Below are 22,679 nucleotides of genomic sequence, written 5' to 3' on the forward strand. Positions count from 1 at the left end.
TATAGGATTGCAACGATTCACAGGATCCAATTTTTTTTATGTTCAGTTCCAAATTATTTGAAAAACAGTCAAGCTAAACTAAACTGAGTTCAGCTCCAAATTATTCAAAAACCATGTCAATGTTCTGGGATTTGTCTAGAGAATTGTCTAATGCAAAAATACTCAAAATGTGTAAAGTACAATTCGAACTTAAGTATTAGGGTGGGGAAACGTTATATGGAATAAATGGAACATGATAGCAGAAAGCCAGAACCAAGTTTGTTTTTGTTCTATTTGGAGCCCCAAACAAGCCTAAATTTATCGGAAGTCGATTGGTTTAGTCTCCGCTTGGCGCATTGCATTTCAAATTTATATGAAGATTTGTATGGAAAAGCCAACGTTTTTGCCTTTTTCCATTCTAAAGAGCTCAAAGTGGCCCAAACCATAGGTTTCATGACTTCAAATGGTTGTTTTTTTGATGCCTAACAACTTGGCCGAAGACATCAAAGAGCTAGGGTGTCCCAAAAAATACTGGAGCTGTTCAAAGTTGAGTATGTCGAAATTTATGTAGCAAATCATTTTTTTGCCAACACTGCCAGTGTACCGGCCTTATCAGATTTTCATCAGAAGTTACCTCTGAAACACGTTGTAGATTCTATCTACGCCTAGAATATTGACCTAAATTTGTTCACTTGATCCAGCTGAGTGTATAAACTCGTTACGACAGGTTACTTCTGATGGTAATCCTACTGACGCCGGCACATTGGTAATGTTGGCAGAAAAGAAGATTTTCTGCATTTAAATCGACATACTCAACTTTGAACAGCTATAGCTCTTCTTAGGGACATCCTAGCTCTTTAGTGTCTCCTACAAAGTTGTTAGGCATCTGAAATACTATAGTTTAACATAATGTAGTGCATCATCAGAGCATTATTGAGCTCTTTAGAAAGGTAGATGCAAAAAAGTAGGTTTTCCCATATAAATTTTCATACAAATTTAAAACGCATTGCGCCAAACGGAGACAAAACCTATCGACTTCCGGTAAATTTAGGATTGTTTGGGGGCCCAAAAGGAACCAAAAAAACTTGGTTCTGGAAAATCGATCACTTTTCCCCACCATTATAAGTATATAAACTTTTTCACTATCTTTTTCTCTGTCAGATTTGTTTTCAGATTATCAAACTGATTCAACAAACTTTAACAATAATTGATTGAAGTTCCCAACTGAGGGTCACTATTTCAATCACCTCGAAATTGTAGGTATTGATCCATATTCAAGAGTTATTCGACTGTTAAAAATATGCTCCACTGATTAAGCTTTTCTTCATCCTAAATAAGAGTTCCAAAAAAAAAATTCAACTACACCGATAACGACAGTCTCATGAATGTTTGTTAAAAGTTACCAAACACTTATTTCTATTGATTATAGTAGTTTTACTGCACAAATATAGTTGATAACTGCACTTTCTAACAATTGAATCTTAAAGCCTGGAGGCATGTAAATACATAATGATACCAGTTTTGGCAATACTCCATTTAAACTCCATAGGCCATAACTGATACATTTTTTAGGTATTGCCATAACTGATACTGCTTCCCTATCAATAAATTGCATTTCTTTATTCCTTAGTACGTATATCGCCTCAAAAACTTCCTGTTTTTACACCTACTATTTTCCATGTATATTAAACTTACCTGCTGACCGATTTCAATATTCCCCAAGTCGTTATTCATTGGTTCGGACGGAATTGAGTCAAGTCAAGATACTTGGCAAGATTTTATTCCGTTCCTCTCATTGTTCGCAAAAACCGTGCTTCCATCGCCCAAGGGCATGACACTACTACAGCTGACTTTCCGTTGTTCTGTTGGCTGCCGGAAGTGGATGTCATTACTCTTATCTGATCGCAGGTTTTTCTTTTCTTTTCTCTTTTCAGTACTTCGAAGCCACTTAAGGCAATTGTCGTCTCCACGCCGATCATCAAACAGCGGGGTTACACTTGGCCAGATACAAACAGCCGCACTGCCAAGCATCGTTTCGCTGCATTACCCAATGGGAAGAAAGGAAATTCATCGACTGGCAAGTCTAGTGTGAATTGCGCTACCACACCGTTTCCGGCATTGTCTGTAAGGGGTAAGAACGGATGCAAAGCTGCAGCGGAGATCAATCGGGAAATGGTTCAGAATTGAACAGTTTCAAGGATGAGTGCACATCGAGTCACAGATTGAACGATATTTGCGGGGAAAAGTGGGGAACACTTTGTGTCTGGCAGCTGTGAAACAGAAAGTGAAACGACTCTACCGAACGATTCCCGTGGGTGTACTTTATCAAGCTTCGCCTGTATCAAGTTGGAAAACTTCGAAAAACTTATCCTAATTTAAAAGTGATTTCTTTCTGTTACATAATTCATCGTGTTCCATCGGGTTGATGTATTGTGGGGATAGGGATAGGAATAGTGAAACGAAGACCCTTCACTCGTGTATCTGCGGAATTTAACGATAAAATGCAGTCAGAATAGTTCTTCGAGTACCGAGACACGGTTCTATGGCCTGCCGAAAGAAACGACGTTCAACACTGAAAAAACTTTTCAACCATACAACCGCCATCTTCCTCAGAAGTCCTAGCGTCCCCTGCTAAACTGTATACACTTTCCGTTGTAGTACATACTTCGAAGTAGAACACTTTTTGTACTTGGTGTAAGTGTAAATAAGCGATTTAGTTTGACACAGCAGAAAAAACTATAGCTATATGGAGAAACACCTACCCATAAGACTGCATCATCATCCCGTTAGAGCCCACACAAGAGACTTGGAATATATGCCTTCGGTGCCATTTTTATCTCTAAAGTTCCGTTAGTCAGCCAGCGCCAGCATCGCTTTCATCTCCCGTTGCTTTCTTCGAGGCAAACAAGTTAGCCTGTGCCGGAGATAGCGCAGAAAGTGTCAGTTTTTTCTCCTAACGCTAGTTTTCTTTTTTTCTTTTTAAAAAAGCCTAGTAACAATATTATTTTACATCGGCTACAATTTCCTATGTCCCTCCAAGCCGAAACACTGTACAGAAAAAAACAAGACTGAAGTCTCTGCAGTTCCCCAGAACAGAAGCTGAGTTTATCAAGAATGTGAACAGGAAAGCGCTCGTATGTGCGCAGTGTGTAACAAAAAAAATCTAAACGATAACAGTGTGCGGAACAAACTATATTCGTGGAATACTGATGTACGTAAAATAATGCTAAAATCACAGCGAACGAAAAAAATTACTTCCAACAGCGACTTGACGCAACGAACGTCGCACAATTAGAAGGCAACGTAGAAAGGAGCGCCTGCCTCTCGACCCGGAGTGAAAAAGTGCGTTTCAAAATGACAATGACGAAGAACATTGTTTGCATCTTGTGGCTGGTGGTGCTGCTCGACATGAGTGATACAGGTAATTCCAGCAAAAAAAAAAAAAAAAAACCGGTGAAGAATAAACAAACTGTACCGGAGCTTTTATCAGTGTTGAACAGCAAGCGACATTTTATGACACATTATTTCGCCATTTCTTATTCAGGTGTTGTTGATTTCGCAAAACTGCGCGTCTGCTCGGACTAAAACTTTACGGGAGTGAAAAACTGACACATGCTGTTCTATGTGATCTGCATACGTTACAACAAATTTTATCAATTCAAATGTCATTAATCCCATACAGACTTTGATTTATTCTGCAACATGAGCTTGTCATATCTTCAACTTTAACCCTCTAGTGCCCAAGTTAATTATCAGACGGTCTTCGAAAAAATCATTAGGAATCTTCACATACATTTTTTAAGTACTGATTGAAGCTTTTTAGAGGTGTAACTAAAGATCGTCTAAAGGCGGCATTGGGCACTAGAGGGTTATTTTGGTGTTTTATTTTATCTCAAGAAATATGTAATAAGTACTTAACAAATTTATATCGATTGCAAATAAACATGTTTCATTCCTAATGCAAGTCAGATTAACCTTCAGTGAAAATGACCTAAATATTTTTTGAGGGTATCGTTCAACGCAGAATCTAAATATATACAGTAGCGAAGTAACTGTGACACAATAGATACAGGACGAAAAACTCTTAGAATATCCTATTTAATGGTTCCTTCCAAGCGTATAACATTCATAAACAAGAATATTTTTAATATTTTGACGTAGAATACGTCTTACGGCAACAATTACAGGGACCCAATTTCAATACAGGGATCCAATTTCAAAAACGAAAACATCGAGAGCGTCACAAAAATTGTCCAATTTCAAACGTTTCAAACTCAGTCAGTTTCCAACCGATTTCTGTCATTTTTGCAGCAATCAATTGGAAAATCATTTAAGCACCCAAATGCAGAAAATTGTTATGTGATTGTTCAAACTATTGTAATATTGAAAATTGTTGGACATTGCCGAAACGCAAATGTCGACTTATGATTGGTCGCTTGCTGCCTTTCCCTAAATAGGACGACAGAATGGAGTACCTAGTTAGCCGGGAATGCACTCTTTGGGCTATATAAGAGACTGTTTCTCCTGAAGCAAATCACTTTACTAGCAGCAGGCAGCAGCAGCGGACATCAACACCGATGGCAGTAGGCGAAGTGGATCAGCAGCGGGCAACAGCGGCGGTGGTAGTGGTAAGCTGCAGTTCTTATTTCTTTCAGTTCGGCTTCACTTCGATCTGAGTTGGACCCCACCAGCGGTAATCCAATTCAGATATCGTTGGGTGAATACAACCCGAAACTGAAAGAGACTCGCACCGTCAGGTGGTTTGAGAAGTAACCATCATCCAGCGCTTGTATATATAGGGTGTGTGAACATAACGTGTGTGAATATCTGTAGCGTGTGTCCCAACCGATATAAGGTGTGTGGCTTGCTATATAGCGTGTGTGGCTAGCGTGCGGGACTAGCGTGTGTGGCTAGCTGTATAGCGTGTATGTATGTTTATGGCGTGTATGCATGTCTGTAGCGCGTGTGTGCATGTTTATAGCACGTGTGGCTTGCTATATAGCGTGCGTGGCTTGCTATATGGCGTGTGGCTAGAGTGCGTGACTTGCTATATAGCGTACGTGGCTAGCTGTATAGCGTGTGTGTATGTTTATAGCGTGTGTGGCTTGCTAAATAGCGTGCGTGGTTTGCTATATAGCGTGTGCATGTCTAGCTTATCTGTGCATGTCTATAGCTTGTGTGGCATGCTATATAGCGTGCGTGGCTAGCTATACAGCGTGTGCATGTCTATAGCGGGTCTGTGCATGTTTATAGCATGTGTGGCTTTCTATATATATTTCATATATATTCTATATATATGGCTAGAGTGGCTTGCTATTTAGCGTGCGTGGCCTGCTTTATAGCGTGTGTGGCTTACTATATAGCGTGTGTGGCATGCTATATAGCGTGTGGCTAGCGTGTGTGGCTTTCTATATAGCGTGTGGCTAGAGTGCGTGGCTTGCTATATAGCGTGCATGGTTTGCTATATAGCGTGTGCATGTCTAGCGTGTCTGTGCATGTTTATAGCATGTGTGGCTTGCTATATAGCGTATGTCGTTAGCAGTAAAGCGATTGGAATTGTCATATATAATTGCCAATAAATCACCTCATGTAGAATTTAATTATCACTGTAAATCAGTGATAACTGAAATAATAGCTGTAATACAAAACTAAATAAAAAATTTGCCATGATGAAAAAAATTATTCAGTTGTCAATAAATGGCATTGACAAACACAATTAATCTCAAAGTTTATCTGAAGAATTTCTGAGATAGTGAGCCTGAATTACATAATTTGTCGCGCAAGTCTTATTAATTGATAGATGGGGATTGCAACTGGACACAAAAGACAGCCTCAAAACAATTCAATTTCATTGTTTTGGATATGGCAGCAAGTGAAACCGCGGTGCCGGCTACAGACGTAAACGTCATCTGGAGCAAAGAGACTATTAAATAGTTAACCCCAATTGAGTCTATTCCCAAACCTATTCCAAGAAATACATTGACATAGACAGGCTGTCGTATTCTACCTTAACTCTGCGGTCGTGTCTTATAAACAACCCCTTCAACTATTATATATCTAATGCATTTAGTAATTTAAATGTTATGTTAATTGCACTTTTAAAATATATTTTTTCCTCTTTCATATCTGATTTTTTACTCCCATATGCTATAGTAAGACACGTTTCTACCCGAAATAACGTATGGATTTATCATTTGATCTACTTACTACTCAATAATCCGATTGATCTCGCTAATGTCTGTTTATTGGTTGATTATTGGCCGCTCCAATAACATTAATTTGGTTTTCCCTGTCAGTTCCTGTGAAACAGTAAAAGATACCAAAAAGCAATATATTTCGATAGCGATCTCGATTGTCCTGGAAGTAACCAATTTCAGGTGGAATAATATTATTTTGCCAAACGAAATCAGTAATCAAACTTTATCAATGTGTGGCGTATTCATTACATGAGCCGAGTGGAACCACTTCCGATATTGCGTAATTTACAATCCGTATGATTTAAACTCATTCGGATTTTGTAGATATTTAGTTAGAACGCGCCGTTTCAAGTATAAACTTCGAACCTAACTAGTGTTTTATGTTTATTGTACCTCAAACATGTAACAATGCCCCCTGCGACGCGTGTGTGTCATCAACCTGCACTTGCAGCTGACCCAGAAACAAAGTTTAATTTCTACACTGAAAATAATCCTACATCAGCACTTCGTGAAATGCGATACGGCAGGCGAATTGAATTACTGAAAACACAGGGCGCGCACAGAGTTTGGCGGAAAACAAATTTCAATCACAATATCGCACACGCGCCCGAATTGCATAGATAATCATAACAGGTTGGTAAACGATTGACATTGCGGACCGAGAGACCGACCTCCCGGCGACTGGCGAAGTCTAGGCGTGCGCCAGTCCCCAAATTAAATTTATTCTTGCGATTTCGCGTGCTGTTTGCTTTCGGTTTGCTGAAGCGCGACTTTGTCCTGCACTCAGGTTACGCTTGCTCAGCACATAAATCAAACAATGATACTGAACCATTTTCGACTAAAACAAATTGAGTTCTGTTGACAACGGAAGACACCGCACACCGCATGTCTGTCTCGCCCTCACCTTCACCCGATTGATCGCGAACGGTCGTGAATGTTTTTTCAGGGGTCCGATGCTTACCGCCCACTCGGGAACTGAGTTTCCTTTATTTTGTGATTCCTTCCATCGTTTGCTTTGACAGTTTCGTGCATTTCGAATTGGTCGTAGTGGAAATGCTTATTGAATTTGAAACATAAACCTGCATAAATACGATCTGGAGTTTACTACGAAAGCAGTACAAAAGTCGTTTCAGTCGAATTATAGAACGATACTGGAGGGTAAAAGGAAACAGAAACGTTACTTGGGATTTGGAAATGGTCTCGATTGGAATGGAAGCCGGCTTTTGCGATTGGTGAACGGACGACGAAGCATTATTGGGTTAAAAATGTGTAAGTTTCAATGTCAAAACAAAAGATCAATCCGATGGAAATTGAACCCATCTGGGGTATGTTAACGTTATCATTTCATACAGATCTTACACAGATAGCAAATGTATGTTTCAGGCTAAAAAATCAAACTAGATTCAATTTTTTGCTGAGTTCAATATTACAGGACACCGACCTAGACTTATTCCAAAATTACATGCCATCTTTTATTCTTAGTTCAAAGAATAGCACCGCTATTCTTGGAAGCAGGACAACATTGGTAAATTTGATGACGACGAGGTGTTAGCTTTATTCAAGAGAAAACTAGTAGATAAGCTGTAGTATTATTTCCGTTAGTGTTGTCATAATTGAGTTCTGTTTTTATCTGTTTCTAAAAACGTTTTTGATGAGAGACTTGATAAAAAACTAACGCTAGAGATATCATATTTACAGACCAAAATTCGCAATATAACGTAAACCTAAAAGCAACTGTGCGACTCCTGCATTTGAACTTCGGAACTAGTAAAACCATGATGGATTGATTTTTTTAACAACACTGATACACACAGGAGACTGTATTTCTTGCGATATTTGCGGGTGGAAATGAAAGTTCTTGACGTCACTAACAATGAAACTGGTTAGAAATTGTATGTAATATCTAGTACTTTACTGTGAATAAAATATGTATGAAACAGGGGTTATATGAGACCCGGTTTTGTTTTCAATTTGAGGTTATGTTATTATAGGAGTTGGCAAATGTATAGCGTGTTGGGATTGCATTTCTTTTAGTTTAAACCTACCGTCTAGTGAAAAATCTAAACATTTAAATTTTTCCGCAACGCAAACTCGTGATAACTCACTGAAAATTGGCGATTAAACGCCAAACTAAAAACAACCGTGCGACTTCTGGATTTGAATTTTAGAACTAGGAAAAAGATGATAGACGCGATATTTGCGTAAAATGAATATTCTTGACGTTAATTACAATGCAGCTGGTTAGAAACTTTCAGCAGCATCTAGTAGACTGCTTACAGTCAAGAAAATACATATGATATTGCAAATAGGGTATAACTGCCTTCAGTGGGCCACTAAGTAGCATAGCTGCATATTTTGCAAGAAAAGTGTAAATATCTCAACTGAAATAAGTATTTTAATATGTTTAAACATGAAGTAACATGTTTTCTATCTTTTCTGCATGAAAAACAACAAGACATTACCTCTATTTTCTTATAATAAAATAAATAAATCATCGCTTTTGTTTCCTTTAATGGGCCACCGTTTCTTAATTTGGACCACAACAATTTCCTAATTTGGGCCAGGTCTACTTGAATAATTTTCTAATCCACTGTGTAACAGGCAGCGCTGCAAACTTTCACTGCCATGAAAGGATTTTCAGTTGAAATTGAAATTTTTGAATTTCAACTTTCAACGAACGAGCTGAGAATGAAAGACTTCCAGCACCAATCAGTTGACAGTGATAGTAATTTCGCACACGCTGTGCTGCTTTAGCGATGTTTAAGCGGTTGAGAATGTAGATGCTTATGTAGTTCATCGATTTCATGCAATCAATTGGCTCAAATCAAATAATTTCGATATTAAATCGGACATCTCATTTCTTTCAATGACCGGACTTTCACTGAAAACTGACACCGCTGACACTGAAGGTCGTTTCAACTCGAGACAGTGACAATGCGGTTTTTGACACTTTGGTTTGCAGCGTCGAAAGTTTGCTGCACTGGTAACAGGTATTTCAGTTGGGAACAATTGAACCATGCCGCAAATTGCTTCGATTTACAAAGGACCATCCATAGACCATGTGGTCATTTTTTATTCCCTTCGTAGTCAATCCTCCAAACTAATTCTGAATATTCCGTTTTGACATTGAATGACCAGGGTTTTTCTGAGACGAGTCTAGCAACTGTAGACTGGAGCCGCTCGTTCGTAATGGGGAATCCTTTACGTGCTTGAATCCTCTTCCGCGGCAGTAAATGCAGTTGGTTTGCCTTTTCGTGGATTTTCTGACCACTTCCTGCTTGCACGGAACATTACGGTGGATCGTGGAACATTGTAGCGACTGCAAGCTCCTCTAATCGAAACACCACTTTTTATTGCCTAAAGACACTCAGTTAGAGCTGCTTCAATATATTTTTTCACTAATTTTCGACGTTTTTCCCATTTTAGCAGCAGTTTTATACAATAACACAATCATAACACATCGATGGTAACAGTGATTCGCTGTGTCACTTCGATGTAAACAAAAATCCATTAAGGTACTCAGCGAGATAGCGTGCTGATCACTCTTGTTCGAAATGAAGCATGTCGAAATAAGGAAAACACTACCGTGGAATGGGATGAAATTGATCAGTGGGGTGAAGTTGATTACCTGCAAATTCGTGATAAAAAATACTAATCAAAAGATATTGCTCCTACAAAACTAGGCAATGTTAACGTGTCCTTAAACGCAACTTTTGCATAATTCACATACCTTTTAAAGTTAACCCTTGCATGCCCGGTTCAGTTTTTCTTTTTTTGGAAAAAATTTTCTAACTCAGTCAAAACTCAATCAAATTTGATCAAACAAGTTTCCAAATAACAAAAAAAGTATTGAATTCACTTAAAATAAACTTAATTTACTTAGTTTAGTTAATTACATTAAATTTAGGGAAGTGAGTAAAGTTTGATAAAAGTTACGAAAATGTAATTTTCAACAATGATCATTCCATACCATTAAAGAAATACTGATGAATTCGCAGGAAACCACAAAGATTTTAATTTCAGAGCTAGTTTTTAAGCTTCTGCAACAAACCGAATTGAAATCGGTCTAACGACGATCAAATAACAGCAAATTTAGCAACAAGCAGCTCGTGAATCAAAATAAACAAATTTTATCCTGAAATATCGTTATTTTCGTTTCCAAACTAGCTGTAAATGATATTTTTCAGCACAGAAATCATATTTATCTTTAGCATATCGAAAAAAGCACATTGCCAAAATAATGAATGGATTTCAATGGTGATCAATTTCACCTCAATTTTCCTCATAGTACCTTATAGAATTATCGAATTTATTTCATGAAGTAGTTGATAGAGATTTCACCAATAGCCATAGAGGTTTACTGGAGCACATACCAGTACTTGTTTTAAAATTATACTATTTTGGGAAAACTGTACATGAAGCTAATTAATTGGAAATTGTTATAAAAATTGATCAATTTCACCCCGTTCCATGGTACTTTTCTACGCTTATTTGGACTAGGAATTTTTTAAAATTTTATGTGTGTTTCTAGTGACATTGATTGCTTTTCTCCCAAAAACACTATTATTCTACCCGGTAATTTTCTCTCGAAAAGTGTGATGTCAGTACAATTTTTGGTAAAGCCATTTCTTATGAAAGCGATAGAGAACCATAGCAAACCAGGCAGCTGTTATTAAAAGATATTTTTCATAGTTTTAATGAAGAATATTATAGTAAACGTCTGTTGCAACATTTATAGTGAAGAACGTTGAAATTGTCAAATAACCTATCAAAATAAGAATATTTATCATGTGTCATTTGGTGTGCAGGCGGTCCACCAAAGGAAGTGGTCTATAGATCTACCATATATGGGATCTGGTTTCGTTTCTAATTTGAGGTTATGTTTTTACAGATGTTGGTAGATACATAGCTTGCTGGAATTGTATTTTCTTAGTTTAAATCTGCAAGATAGGTAAAATGCTGCCTACAAATCATCATCATAATTTCTACTGCAGCGCCAGATTTCAGTCGAACAGACATTTCAATCGCCTATACAATCTTGATAGGTACAATGTAAAAAAAATCAGGTTGAAGTGAAGTGATTTACTGTGGAATTCGCACTACTAGCAAAACATTTTAAAGGGAAAAGAAAACTTAAAATTTGTCCCAATTCGGAACTACATGGTCAATGAAATCAGTGACCATTTTTTTGGATTATTATACCTGGTATGAAGTGAAGAGGTATCTTCCGAAGAAGTCGAATCAAGACCTACCTCTGCTTGAAAGACGGTTGCCCACTAATCCAAAAAGATCGTGACCTTTATACCTGGTCCGTTGATCCCTGTACCAGTCGGAGTTCCGATTTTTGAGCCATCCGTGTAGAAATGAATGGCGCCCTCCAATGTTCCGCATTGAGTGATCTGCGTCAATCACCCTATATGGAACGTCCATGTTTGACTTCACTTCCATCTAGTTCGAGACTGTTGTTACTAAAGGTGTTAGCTTGAACTCCTTCACCTTCGGGCATCGTTGTATTTCATTGCAGCCTTAGAGAGCCAAGCACTGCCTTCTTCTTCACAGGAAGATGTAGCGGCAGCAAGAAGAGCATGGCTGTAGTTGGCGTTTAGTGCAGGGCACTGGCAACTGAAAGACAAGCCAATCGTTGAACTTTGGTAAGTTTCGCCTGAGCTGTCGTTTCATTTACCTTGGGCCACCATACGAGGGTTGCGAAGATTGTACGTGGCCGAGCAATTGTGATGTAAAACCAGAGCGCTAATTATGGTTTTAGCCCCCAGGTCTTCCCGAACAGTGTATTGCAAGATAGCTTAAATTGCCTGCTTGATAGCGTAGTCTACGTATGCAGTCTAGTTAGGCTTCTTATCTAGAATGATTTTAAGGTATTTGGTCTAATTGAATGCACCCTTCGTTTGGTAAAGGGTATAATGAATGTTTTGGTGGGGTTCACCCCTGTTCACCCCTACTTATAAGCACCACTGGGAGGTGGTGTTGAGAGCCGTTTGTATTCGACTAGAAAGAGTTGCATCACATTCCCCGTAACAATAAGGACTACTTCATCGGCACAACCAACAACTTCGTAGTCTAGTTGCGATAGCTTAGTGAGAAGAGCGTCTACCACCAGTGACCTTAGCGGTGGAGAGAGAACTCCTCCCTGAGGACACTCTTTCACTGCCTCAACTATGACAGACGTATCTCCTATGGCACCTGTGATCTTCCTACTCGAAAGCATTGCTTGAATCCAGCTCATTGTAGTATTATCGACTCCTTTATTTTGTAGAGCCGTGTGAATTGATGCGAAAAACGTGTTATCGCAGACCGCTGTTACTTTATATGTCAGTGTCTTCTCGATCTTCGTCACTAGGAAATGCAAAGCGGTTTCTGTAGATTTGCCCTGTTGATAGGCACATTGATGCCTATGCAAGGGCAAATTCAAATCAGAAACTCGCTGCGGATGTAGTTATCCGCAATTTTCTCCATCAACTTGAGAAGCGTTGACGTCAGACTTATAGGTCTGAAAGCCTTTGAGCTTAGTGCCCAGTTGATAGAAGTCTCCGTGAACAGTCGACGAGCAAGCACTGCAAAGTCACGTGACGTCATGGGTCCGAGGCTTTGTTGCTCCTCAATGTTCGACCCGGTGGTCATTGTCGAGCCAGGAAAGTGAGTGTTTATAAGAATATCCAGCGTTTCTTCGGTAGTGACAGTCATACTTCCGTCTCCCCTTTTTAACTGTCCAAGACCATTCGTATGATCTTTGGACATTGCTTTTTGCAGTCGCGTAGCCTCAGGCAGAGTCTGAATGTCCTCTCAGAGTCGGACTCTGGATCTCCTTTTGCCTTTGCGTAGCCCGGCGTTATATTTTGTAAGGGATGCTCTATAAGCATTCCAATTGGACGTGATTTTGGCCCCGTTAAACAGGTGCTGAGCTTCCCGACGAAGGTTGCTTAAAGTTTCGTTCCACTAGGGCACATCACAGCAGACGGTCCGTTTCGTTAACGGACAGTTTGAATTGAAAGCTTCCATGCTGTAGGACACTCGCTGCGATATCCAGTTCAACTGAAGTTCGAATATTAATATGGCAGGATGTCTTTGAGCTAAACAGATGTTCCTTGAAAAAGTTCCAGTTGGTTTCCTTAGGATTCCTAAAGTGTTCTTCTCAAAAAGGAGTAGCCTCGGTGTCAAATCTTATATGTCTATGGTCTGATAAACTAGGTTCCTGCACATGCCAGTTTCCGACTTCCTCCGTTATCGAGGCGCTACATAGAGGGATCTAAGACCTCTTGTCTAGTAGCATTACTAAACGTTGGTTCGTTCCCTACATTGCATACATCTGTAACAGATTAATCCCGGCTGCAAACCCGAGAAGAACACGAAACTTACAAAACGATACTGAAACCGCGTTGCCTTCTATGATGTTTGGGCCGGAAGTATCCTGTACACCGTGAATCGGTAACAGAAGGGGAAACATTCCCAAATACTAAATCAAAACGGAACTCAACGGAAAATGCGAGACCGCCCTTCTGACCTAAACAACCTCGACTAATACCCTAAGTAAAAGGTTACAAATCCGCTTAAGCGCCAACACGCCTTACAGCGTGATGCGGAATCGCGTGTTATGAGGCCTGCCCGGCTGACTCACTCAGGGCGGGTCTATCGATCGCGGGACCAATCTCAAAAAGACTCGAACGATAAATCTGACGTTACCAAAAGAGGACTCAAATTCTACTAACTAGTTATCTAAAACGACACGTGTAATTTAAAAACGAAACATCGACTTGTATTGATCATCTTCTTATTCGGTTGTTTGATGTTTAGTTAGGTTAGTAGTGTGTAAGATACATATGGTGTGAATTAATTCTTATAGTTTTTTTTTTATTCTCGCTTATTTTCCGTCGGTCTAGTTCCGCCACTGTTGTGGCCAATCACCAGGACCCTAACTTACGACCCGTTTATTAACGGACCGGCGCCAACGGCTTTACTTCCTCATGCGATGGAAGGCGTGATCCCAGAGATTATTCGCCTCAGAAAATCTCCCGGTGTCGGCTAGGATTGATTCTAGACCAGTTGGGTTGGTTGTGAGTGGATCACGCCACCTCACAACCATCGACACCTATGTCGGCGGTGGGATTCGAACCCAGGCGTCGAGCGTGGTTGGCGGAGACGTTACCAATCACACTAGGCCCCCGCTGCATAATTCTTATAGTTCTTTTCTGACCTTAACTCGCAAAATCAGTTGCTTGTTTCGACGGAATCGACGACAGGAGACGCTGGCGCATGTTGTTAAAGGTGCGTTGACGCTGACGCTGCAATGGCCGATAGTTCCACTACCGGGCCCGAATTCGTCCGGATGGCCGACTGTCGATGCTGGTTGCACGGATATCGAACTAAGCCGGTTACACAACGTGAACGCCAAAGGTGTTGAAAACGCGTTCGACAAACCTGTCCTTCGTCAGGACCGCTAAGCAATAAATGTTATCGACGGACCAACAAGCCGGTTGGCCACGTGGCGTGATGGGCGGATTTGGTTCTAAGTAACCGCTCGCCGCACTGCGTGTTTGAGCCGATAGCGGTGGGAGCTAGCGCGATGGCGCCAAAGGTAATCAGGAACCGATGCACGTGGTCTACAAAAGCCACAGAAGGTCGCAGAATGAATCTTTGTGTCGGACTGGCAGTTTATCGTATCGCTGATGTTGTTACGCCACGTTGAAGATGCTGCTACGACCTGTGCGGAATAAAAACCTTCGTTCGAAGGCTCTGATCTTCGAACGACAATGATTGGCATTAGGCCATGCCGGTTTTGTGAATAGCACTTTTACCTTATTGCGCTGGGTGAATTACACTACACCCGCCGGTATGGTGACACTTTTCTCTTGCCTCTGAGGCCACCTATTTATAATCGTTAATTTATCTCGTAAATCGTAAATTTTATATAATAGTTAATTTACCTACCTTAGGGGTGTCGAATCAAACTTAAGCGTTTAGAGTTAGTTTGTAACTCTTCCAACGCTTCGCTACGTGTGCGGTTACACATCAACGTTGTTAGAAGTAAGGTATACAAGCAGGTACTCACCTTATGTGTTCACATCCAAGCGTCCTCATACTGTGTGGTGCGCATTGTCATCGCAGCCGACGATGAGTGGCTTATTGATGCCTCGGCAGTACCGCACAAGCGCTGTAACTTCGGATGGTGGTATATCGTCCACGTCCCCCGGGAAGTAAGCTGAGGCAACGACCATTTGCTGAGAACCGTTGGTCGTTTGGACTACCACCGCAGAGGCAACCAAACCCCGTTGGATGATTTCTGTAATGGGTCAAATTTAATATTTCTGTTCAACAGAGATGCAGTCGTAGGGTTTGACGCTTGGCTGTAATAGATCAACTTACCGTTTGAATTAGCTAAACCAAGGATCCTGGTGTCGTGGACCCATGGTTCTTGGATCAGCGCTTGGATAGCTGATCTTTGGTGAACCTCCGGCAAAGAACATTAGAAGCACTCTTTGCATGGTGGTAGTTGCAGTAGACGGCAGGCAACAAAAGTACGACGAAGTCACGCTTACTCCTCTTTCGATTTTTCGGCGGAACTGTCTTCGCTGTCCCTAGATTGCAACGTGCAGGTGATAGCGGTGCACTCCCTGAGGGAGTCTTCGAACGTATCTTTCTTGGCTTTTTTCTGTTGAAAATTTGGATAATCACACTACCTTACCAAAACTACCTACTTTACCAGAAAATATGCCTTTTGGAGTAAAACGCTCCTTCGATTTTTTTCCCTAACATGCCTTAAAAATTACCAAAACTGCAAGAGCTCAAGTTAGACTTGATAGATTTGCTGCAAATTTAGATTATTATTCTCGAAATGAATACCTCTACAGGCAGTTATAATTTCTGATACTTGGTAGCGTAACTAACTGAAGAAGAGTAGTAGAGAATTTATATATAAGTCGGAAATAAACTTCATATGATGATTTTTCTCTGATTCATTCAAAAAAACAGCAATAAATAACATACTCACGACAAATGTAACGAAAAACTGTATCCCTACTTCTACAGCTGCACTCTACTGCATACGGTAGTATTTTCTTGATTGTTAGAAGTGCAAACAGTTCTGTTTACACCACAAGCAAAGTTTAGATTTAGAATTATAATTGGCTGTGGTAATATATAAGTGTAGCATCGTGAGACTAAAAGTAATTTTCTAATATCAACAACAATCATAAACCAACACCATCAACACCCCTCTCGCCTGTCATAAGCTGCCTAGTTTTGTTTGCTTTATCCTATTAAGTGTCTCAGGGATGAGAAATGGTCGGAAGTATAATCAGCTGCAGAGACTGGAGCACATTACTACGGATAGTTTCCTGACAAGTTTTTGATTCCAATTATAGATGATGGTTTCCTCTTACTGTCGGACATGTTGCTCAGTTGGCTGTGATGATAGATTATAACGCATTAAGCATCATGGGAAAGAGTCATGCAGTTGATTGCAGAAAAGCTTGGATATTTTCTTTAGCTGCCTTCATTTTTCCCAATACTTCTAAAACTCAATCATCTTATAATTTGATATAAAAAAATTAAAATACAAACAAACCCACATCGAAAAAAAACTGCTATTCGCTACGACGGTCACAACAAAAAATTTCAAAGTGCTGGCAATATGGCAAATATGGCTGCGGCCAGTCTGCCTAGAAAAGAAAACATAAATTACATAACATTTTCTTACATCCCGAGTAGTGAGGTTTTTATTAATGCACAAATGGTAGTGTATGTATCGATTCTCATAAATCTTGTGCTTGGATTGAACAGACCTTTTACGATGCCCTAATAAGCCTCGCGATTCGCATTTTTCTCTCGTTCGGTGCTGATTTAACTCTAAGTTAAATTGAGCGTACTGCAATTTGAATTTACGATTTACTCATTCTCGCTACGGTTGACGCAGAATATTGACGAAAGATGATGACGTTAGGGTGGCTGGGCGAAAAGTGTCCACATCGTTGGACCGGTTTTTTTCTCGCTCTTGGAAGTCACAGCTGAAACATAGCAAGGGGTTTTAGCAGGGGGCAAGAAAAAAAAAGAAAACAAATCGGATAATGTTCCACTCTCTGAAGTGAAGCAGCAGAGGCAGAGATGGCAGCATGTTCTAGAACCCAGCCGGGACCATGGCTGCGACCATACGACGGCGCATTTCGTTTCAACGATCGCGACACTGAGTGCTTCAAGACCAACGAGTGGAAGAAAGAACTGTAAAACGAGGTCATGAATGCATAATTTTATGCAAAATTTATATTCAAATATAAACATAAAAAGTTATGCACATTATTAAATTCCATTTTTCCGAAAAATAAAACCAGCTGCTCAATCAGGCTCACCCGTCGCTGTTGAAACAATGAGGACACAACCGGAGCAGACAGATAATCTAAGAATGCTTGCGCTCCGATTGCACCTTGGTTTTTGCGCATTTCATTGAGTTTAATCATTGTGGTCTATTCAATATGAAACTCACGTAACTATTTTTGCAGACATAACATTTTAATGAGAAGGTAAAATTTAAGTGCATTAATAGTAGCTAGCTCACTAATAACTTTTCAAACACTCTTTTTATTTGCTTATTCAAATAACCAGTAAAAACGTACTCAATTATCACAAATCAAAGTTAAAATGAAATTAACTTACGATAGTTAAAATGTTTGTACATCAAAATTGCTTGAAGAGGTTACATCGACTAGCAGGTTTAAAAACGTTGGTGCCTTACTCATACGTATGCGATGTACTCTCTCGTATGACGAGAAAGTTTCCTTTGCAAAACATGCCCTGTGGGTGTTAGGAGAACGACATTGATATCTATGATTAAGGGTTGGTTGATAGTGCGAGCAAAAGTTGAATTGGAACTCTTATAGTTAATAAAATCAAAGTATCCACATCCTAATGATTTCGGTATCAATTTCTAGTGTCTACCCTAGAAATAACACTAAAAACAAGAATTGTAGAATTTTCAATGTGAATAAAATTGTATATGGAATCATTGTACATATAATACATAACACAATCTCTCGCCGTTCGAGCATATACCAGCGTTCCGCAACCTTGTCCCAATTTCACGCTCACAAAAATAGAACGGCCCTAGACGTCCGTATCATCTGATAAGACAATCCTTAGTTTCAGTAATTTGCATCACAGCCGCTGCGAACAATGATTCCTGCTGGTTGTATGCGGTATTGACACTGCAAATAGTGCCGGAAACAAAAAAAAGGAACGAAACATCGATCTTATCTATCGAGATGAAAGCAAAGGCAAAAAATGACTCCACTGCAAACGACAGCAACATCCTAGAGCGCTTTGTAATGTTGCGCTATGAAATTAACTCACACTCCAGCGTCGAAGAGTAGGTCACACAGTGATTCCAGCAGCTAACGTCCGGTTCGGGAGCTGCGACGGAAAATTTTCCACAACGTTGCGTATTGCTATGGATATTTTCCAATGATAAGCTGGATGAGCCATGTTGGTTGGCAGCCGACAAAATAAACCGAGCTCATGGACTTTTTTCTGCCTTCTCGCAACCGACGTATGAATTGACAGGCAAGTCGAAAAGTGAACCATTAATTAGCGGAACGGAAATGGTAATAACATGCCGTCATACGCTTGACCTGCAAGCAACTCTTTCTGGAACTGGTTACGGTGGAAGGATGTTTATTAGAATTAAGTATGTGTTAAGCATCGATATAGCAGATACAAAACAGGATTTGGCTTCTATTTATTTGTCGTCAAAACGAAGTGGAATTAAAAATTAATTAAACGACCTGGATTGCGTTGAACTGCCATGATTTTACAATGCATGTCTAGTACAAATTTAAGAAATTTGCACTGCGCACGTTTATATGCGTATTTTAATGCTCATATTCTTTTTGTTTTTTTCACATATCATTTATTTGACACGGCACAAAAACAATTTCATGTTTAATGGCGCCAATTATATCTGGTGACTTAAAAACTAAAAGCAAATTTTTTATCCTCGCTGCCGACTACAAGCTGAAATTAAGTCTAACTTGAAACTAACATGGATTTTTCAATCAGTGTTTTGTTGTTAAATGGACGTCTGATGATCTTTGAATGGCCATGAATAAACAGTATGTATTATATGTTCTGCTGGGCCATGATATAATGAGCTGAGACAGAGGCTTGTAATCCTCGGGTCCTGGAGGTATTGTGCGGGATCTAGTTGCTGGTTCTGTGCTTGAGGTTCAAACGTGTTCTTGTCGTTTTGTTGGGTATAGGCGGAGGGAACGGGACTAGACATGGGCATGGATGGATTTTAGGAAAACGTATATAAGGGACATGTAGGATAGGTCACGGCTCGCCAAGATCACCGAACAGGAACAGCTGGTCGTCTACCCGCGGTCAGAAGGGAAGCTATTAATTTAGACCTGGCGTCATGGTGTACAAGACATGATCAAACAACATGCTCTATGTCGTGATAACCTTCACCGCAGGCACAGATACAGCTTTCCCCGAGTCCAACACACGGAGATTCGCGTCAAATCTGTAATGGTTGGACATTAGCCGAGACATCACGCAAATGAAATCTCGACTTACATCCAATCCCTTGAACCACGGGCTCGTCGATACCTTGGGGATAATGGAATGTAACCACCTTCCCAGTTCCCCTCTGGTCCAAGAATTTTGCCAACTGATGATTGTATTCTGACGTACAAGTGCAAAAAATTCATTAAAAGCAATTGGTCTTTCAAAAATGTCATCGTTTGTTGCGCCCGCCTTGGCCAAAGAGTCCGCTTTTTCATTGCCCGGTATCGAGCAGTGAGAAGGGACCCACACTAAGGTAATTAGAGAAGATTTCTCGGATAAAGCACTCAAATGTTCCCGCATTTTCCCAAGAAAATACGGAGAGTGCTTAACGTCTTCCATCGTTCGGAGAGCTTCAATGGAACTGAGACTGTCCGTGAAAATGAAATAATTATCCGTGGGCATTTTTCCGATTATCGCTAGGGTGTACAACTAATTCTGCGACCTAAACAGAAGCAGGATTATCGAGCTTATGGGAGACAGTTAAATTGTTATTGAAGATACCGAAGCCAGTGGACCCATCGAGAAGTGATCCATAATTGTAGAATATGTTGTCGCAGTTAACGTTTCGAAATTTATTAAAAATAATTTTGGGTATCTGCTGCACGCGTACATGATTCTAGATTCCACGAGTTTCTTCTATCATGGATGTATCGAAAAACACAGTAGAATCAGAAGTATTTGATAAGTTGACACGATTTGGTTTTTTAATGTTAGAATCCCAACTAAGGCCTCCAAACTCACCGTATGGGTCGACTGCATGCAACCTAAGGCGATACGCAAACAACGATATTGCATTCGCTTCAGTTTGATCAAATGTGTGTTTGCTGCGGAGCGAAAGCAGAAACACCCGTACTCAATTACAGATAATATCGTTGTTTGGTAAAGCCTTATAAGGTCTCCTGAGTGGGCTCCCCACCATGATCCGGTTATTGTACAAAGAAAATTCACTCTTTGTTGGCATTTTTTAATCAGATACCTTATGTGACAGCCCTAGGTGCCTCTGGAGTCGAACCAGACTTGTGTCTGGAGAGCTAAGCAGATTCATACCTTACCTTACTAAACAGTCTCAAGCCGTGGTTTGTGACCTTTACTGTACGTAAGAATCGCCTCCATTCCACTCGGTCCATGGCTGCAGCTCGCCAGCTCTGCAGTCTACCTAGGGTCCGCATGTCGTCTTCCACCTGATCGATCCACCTTGCCTGCTGTGCACCACTCCGTCTCGTCCCTGACGGATTGGTTTCAAGAACCATCTTCACCGGGCTGTCGTCCGACATCCTTACAACATCTGCCAATATTAGCGGTGTGGACGATAGATGGCTCCCCAAGCAGCCCCACGGAGGATGCAACGTGCGCGTTCCGATGAGTAAAGAGAGGAACGCGGTGCCGCATTCAGATCCGCTAAGACAACGCTAAAGAGCGCAATCAGAGCCAGTAAACGAGCCTGTTCCGAAAGACTATGCGCCAGTGCCAATTCGAACCCGTGGGGTGACGCCTACAGGATCGTTATGACCAAGACTAGAGGTGAGCTAGCCCCGGCTGAACAATCACCAGCGATGCTAGAAACGATCATTCAGAGCCTCTTCCCAAACCACGAACCAAGTCCCTGGCCTCCGGCTGACGAGCCACCACCAACCCGTGAGTGACGGCAGTCGTGCAGAGGCAAACGATGCGGTAAGGGTGACAGAAGATGAATTGATCGAGATCGCAAACTTCCTAAAGATGGGCAAGGCACCGCGACCAGATGGAATCCCGAACTTGGCCATCAAGACGGCCATCAAGGAAGCCCCCGGGTTGTTCAAGGCGGTCATGCAGAAATGCCTTGACGACTGCCTCTTCCCGGACGTGTGGGAGCGACAGAGGCTGGTGCTGTTGCGGAAAGTCGAGAAACCACCAGGTGACCAATCATACAGACCAATCTGTCTGCTGGACACGGTGGGCAAGGTGCTTGAGAGGGTAATCCTCAATAGACAGGTGAAATACACAGACAGTGAGAACGGCTTATCAAGCAGCCAGTTCGGTTTTCGAAAAGGTACACCACGATGGATATATTTCTCTCCGTCACCAGAACGGCTAAGGTTGCAATTCAACGTAAAAGGAGGCGCATTCGTTACTGTGCGATCGTCACGCTTGACGTGAAAAATGCGTTTAACTGTGCCAGTTGTGACTTCGTAGCCTTAGCGCTACAGAGCCTCAGAGTGCCGGCGCCGTTGTACAAGAATCTGGGTAACTACTTTCAGAATCGAGTGCTAGTGTACAACACAAACGAAGGTCAAAAAAGCGTCCCAGTTACCGCAGGTTTACTGCAAGGTTCCATCCTGGGTCCGGTATTGTGGAATGCCATGTATTATGACGTGTTAAAACTTGCACTCCCTCCAGAAGTGGTGATTGTGGGCTTCGCCAACGATATAACTCTTGAGGTCTACGGCGAGTCCATTAGAGAGGCCGCGCTATCCATACGCATAGTGGAAGACTGGATGCACTCCAGAAAACTGGAGCTAGCCGAGGGGATCGTTGTGAATAATATGAAATTGGAGCATAAGGCATCGATCAGTGCTGGTGCATGCACTATCGCCTCAAAACGTTCCTTGAAGCTTCTGGGGGTTATGATCGATGACAAGCTCACGTTCGGGAGCCACGTCTATTATACCTGCAAGAAAGCTTCCATGGCTGTAGCGGCATTATCCCGCATGATGGCAAACATGGCAAACGTAGCAGCAGGCGCAAAGTCCTCGCTAGCGTCACTACGTCCATACTCAGGTATGGAGGGCCAGTGTGGTCCAAGGTTTTGGGTACCTCGTGCCATCGTAGCAAGCTTGAGAGTACGTACAGGCTACTGTGCCTGAGGGTCGCTTGCGCATACCGAACAGTGTCGTACGAGGCTGTTTGGGTCTTGGCTGGCATGATGCCCATCAGCATCATCATCAGAGAGGATGT

General features: G+C 41.1%; 1 protein-coding gene across 3 annotated transcripts in view; it reads left to right on the forward strand.

Annotated features, from left to right (window-relative positions):
* The window catches only part of LOC129732571 (zwei Ig domain protein zig-8-like), an 801,587-nt gene that overhangs the window by 480,594 nt on the left and 298,314 nt on the right, over positions 1 to 22,679 (forward strand). For all 3 annotated transcript variants that reach the window (XM_055693546.1, XM_055693545.1, XM_055693547.1), the window contains one exon: positions 1,914 to 3,400. In XM_055693546.1, coding sequence (XP_055549521.1) covers positions 3,334 to 3,400 — 67 coding nt within the window. In that variant the 5' untranslated portion in view covers positions 1,914 to 3,333. The remainder of the gene's footprint in view (positions 1 to 1,913; positions 3,401 to 22,679) is intronic.

Source organism: Wyeomyia smithii, chromosome 3 (genome assembly GCF_029784165.1).
Source record: "Wyeomyia smithii strain HCP4-BCI-WySm-NY-G18 chromosome 3, ASM2978416v1, whole genome shotgun sequence".
Lineage (NCBI taxonomy): Eukaryota > Metazoa > Arthropoda > Insecta > Diptera > Culicidae > Wyeomyia > Wyeomyia smithii.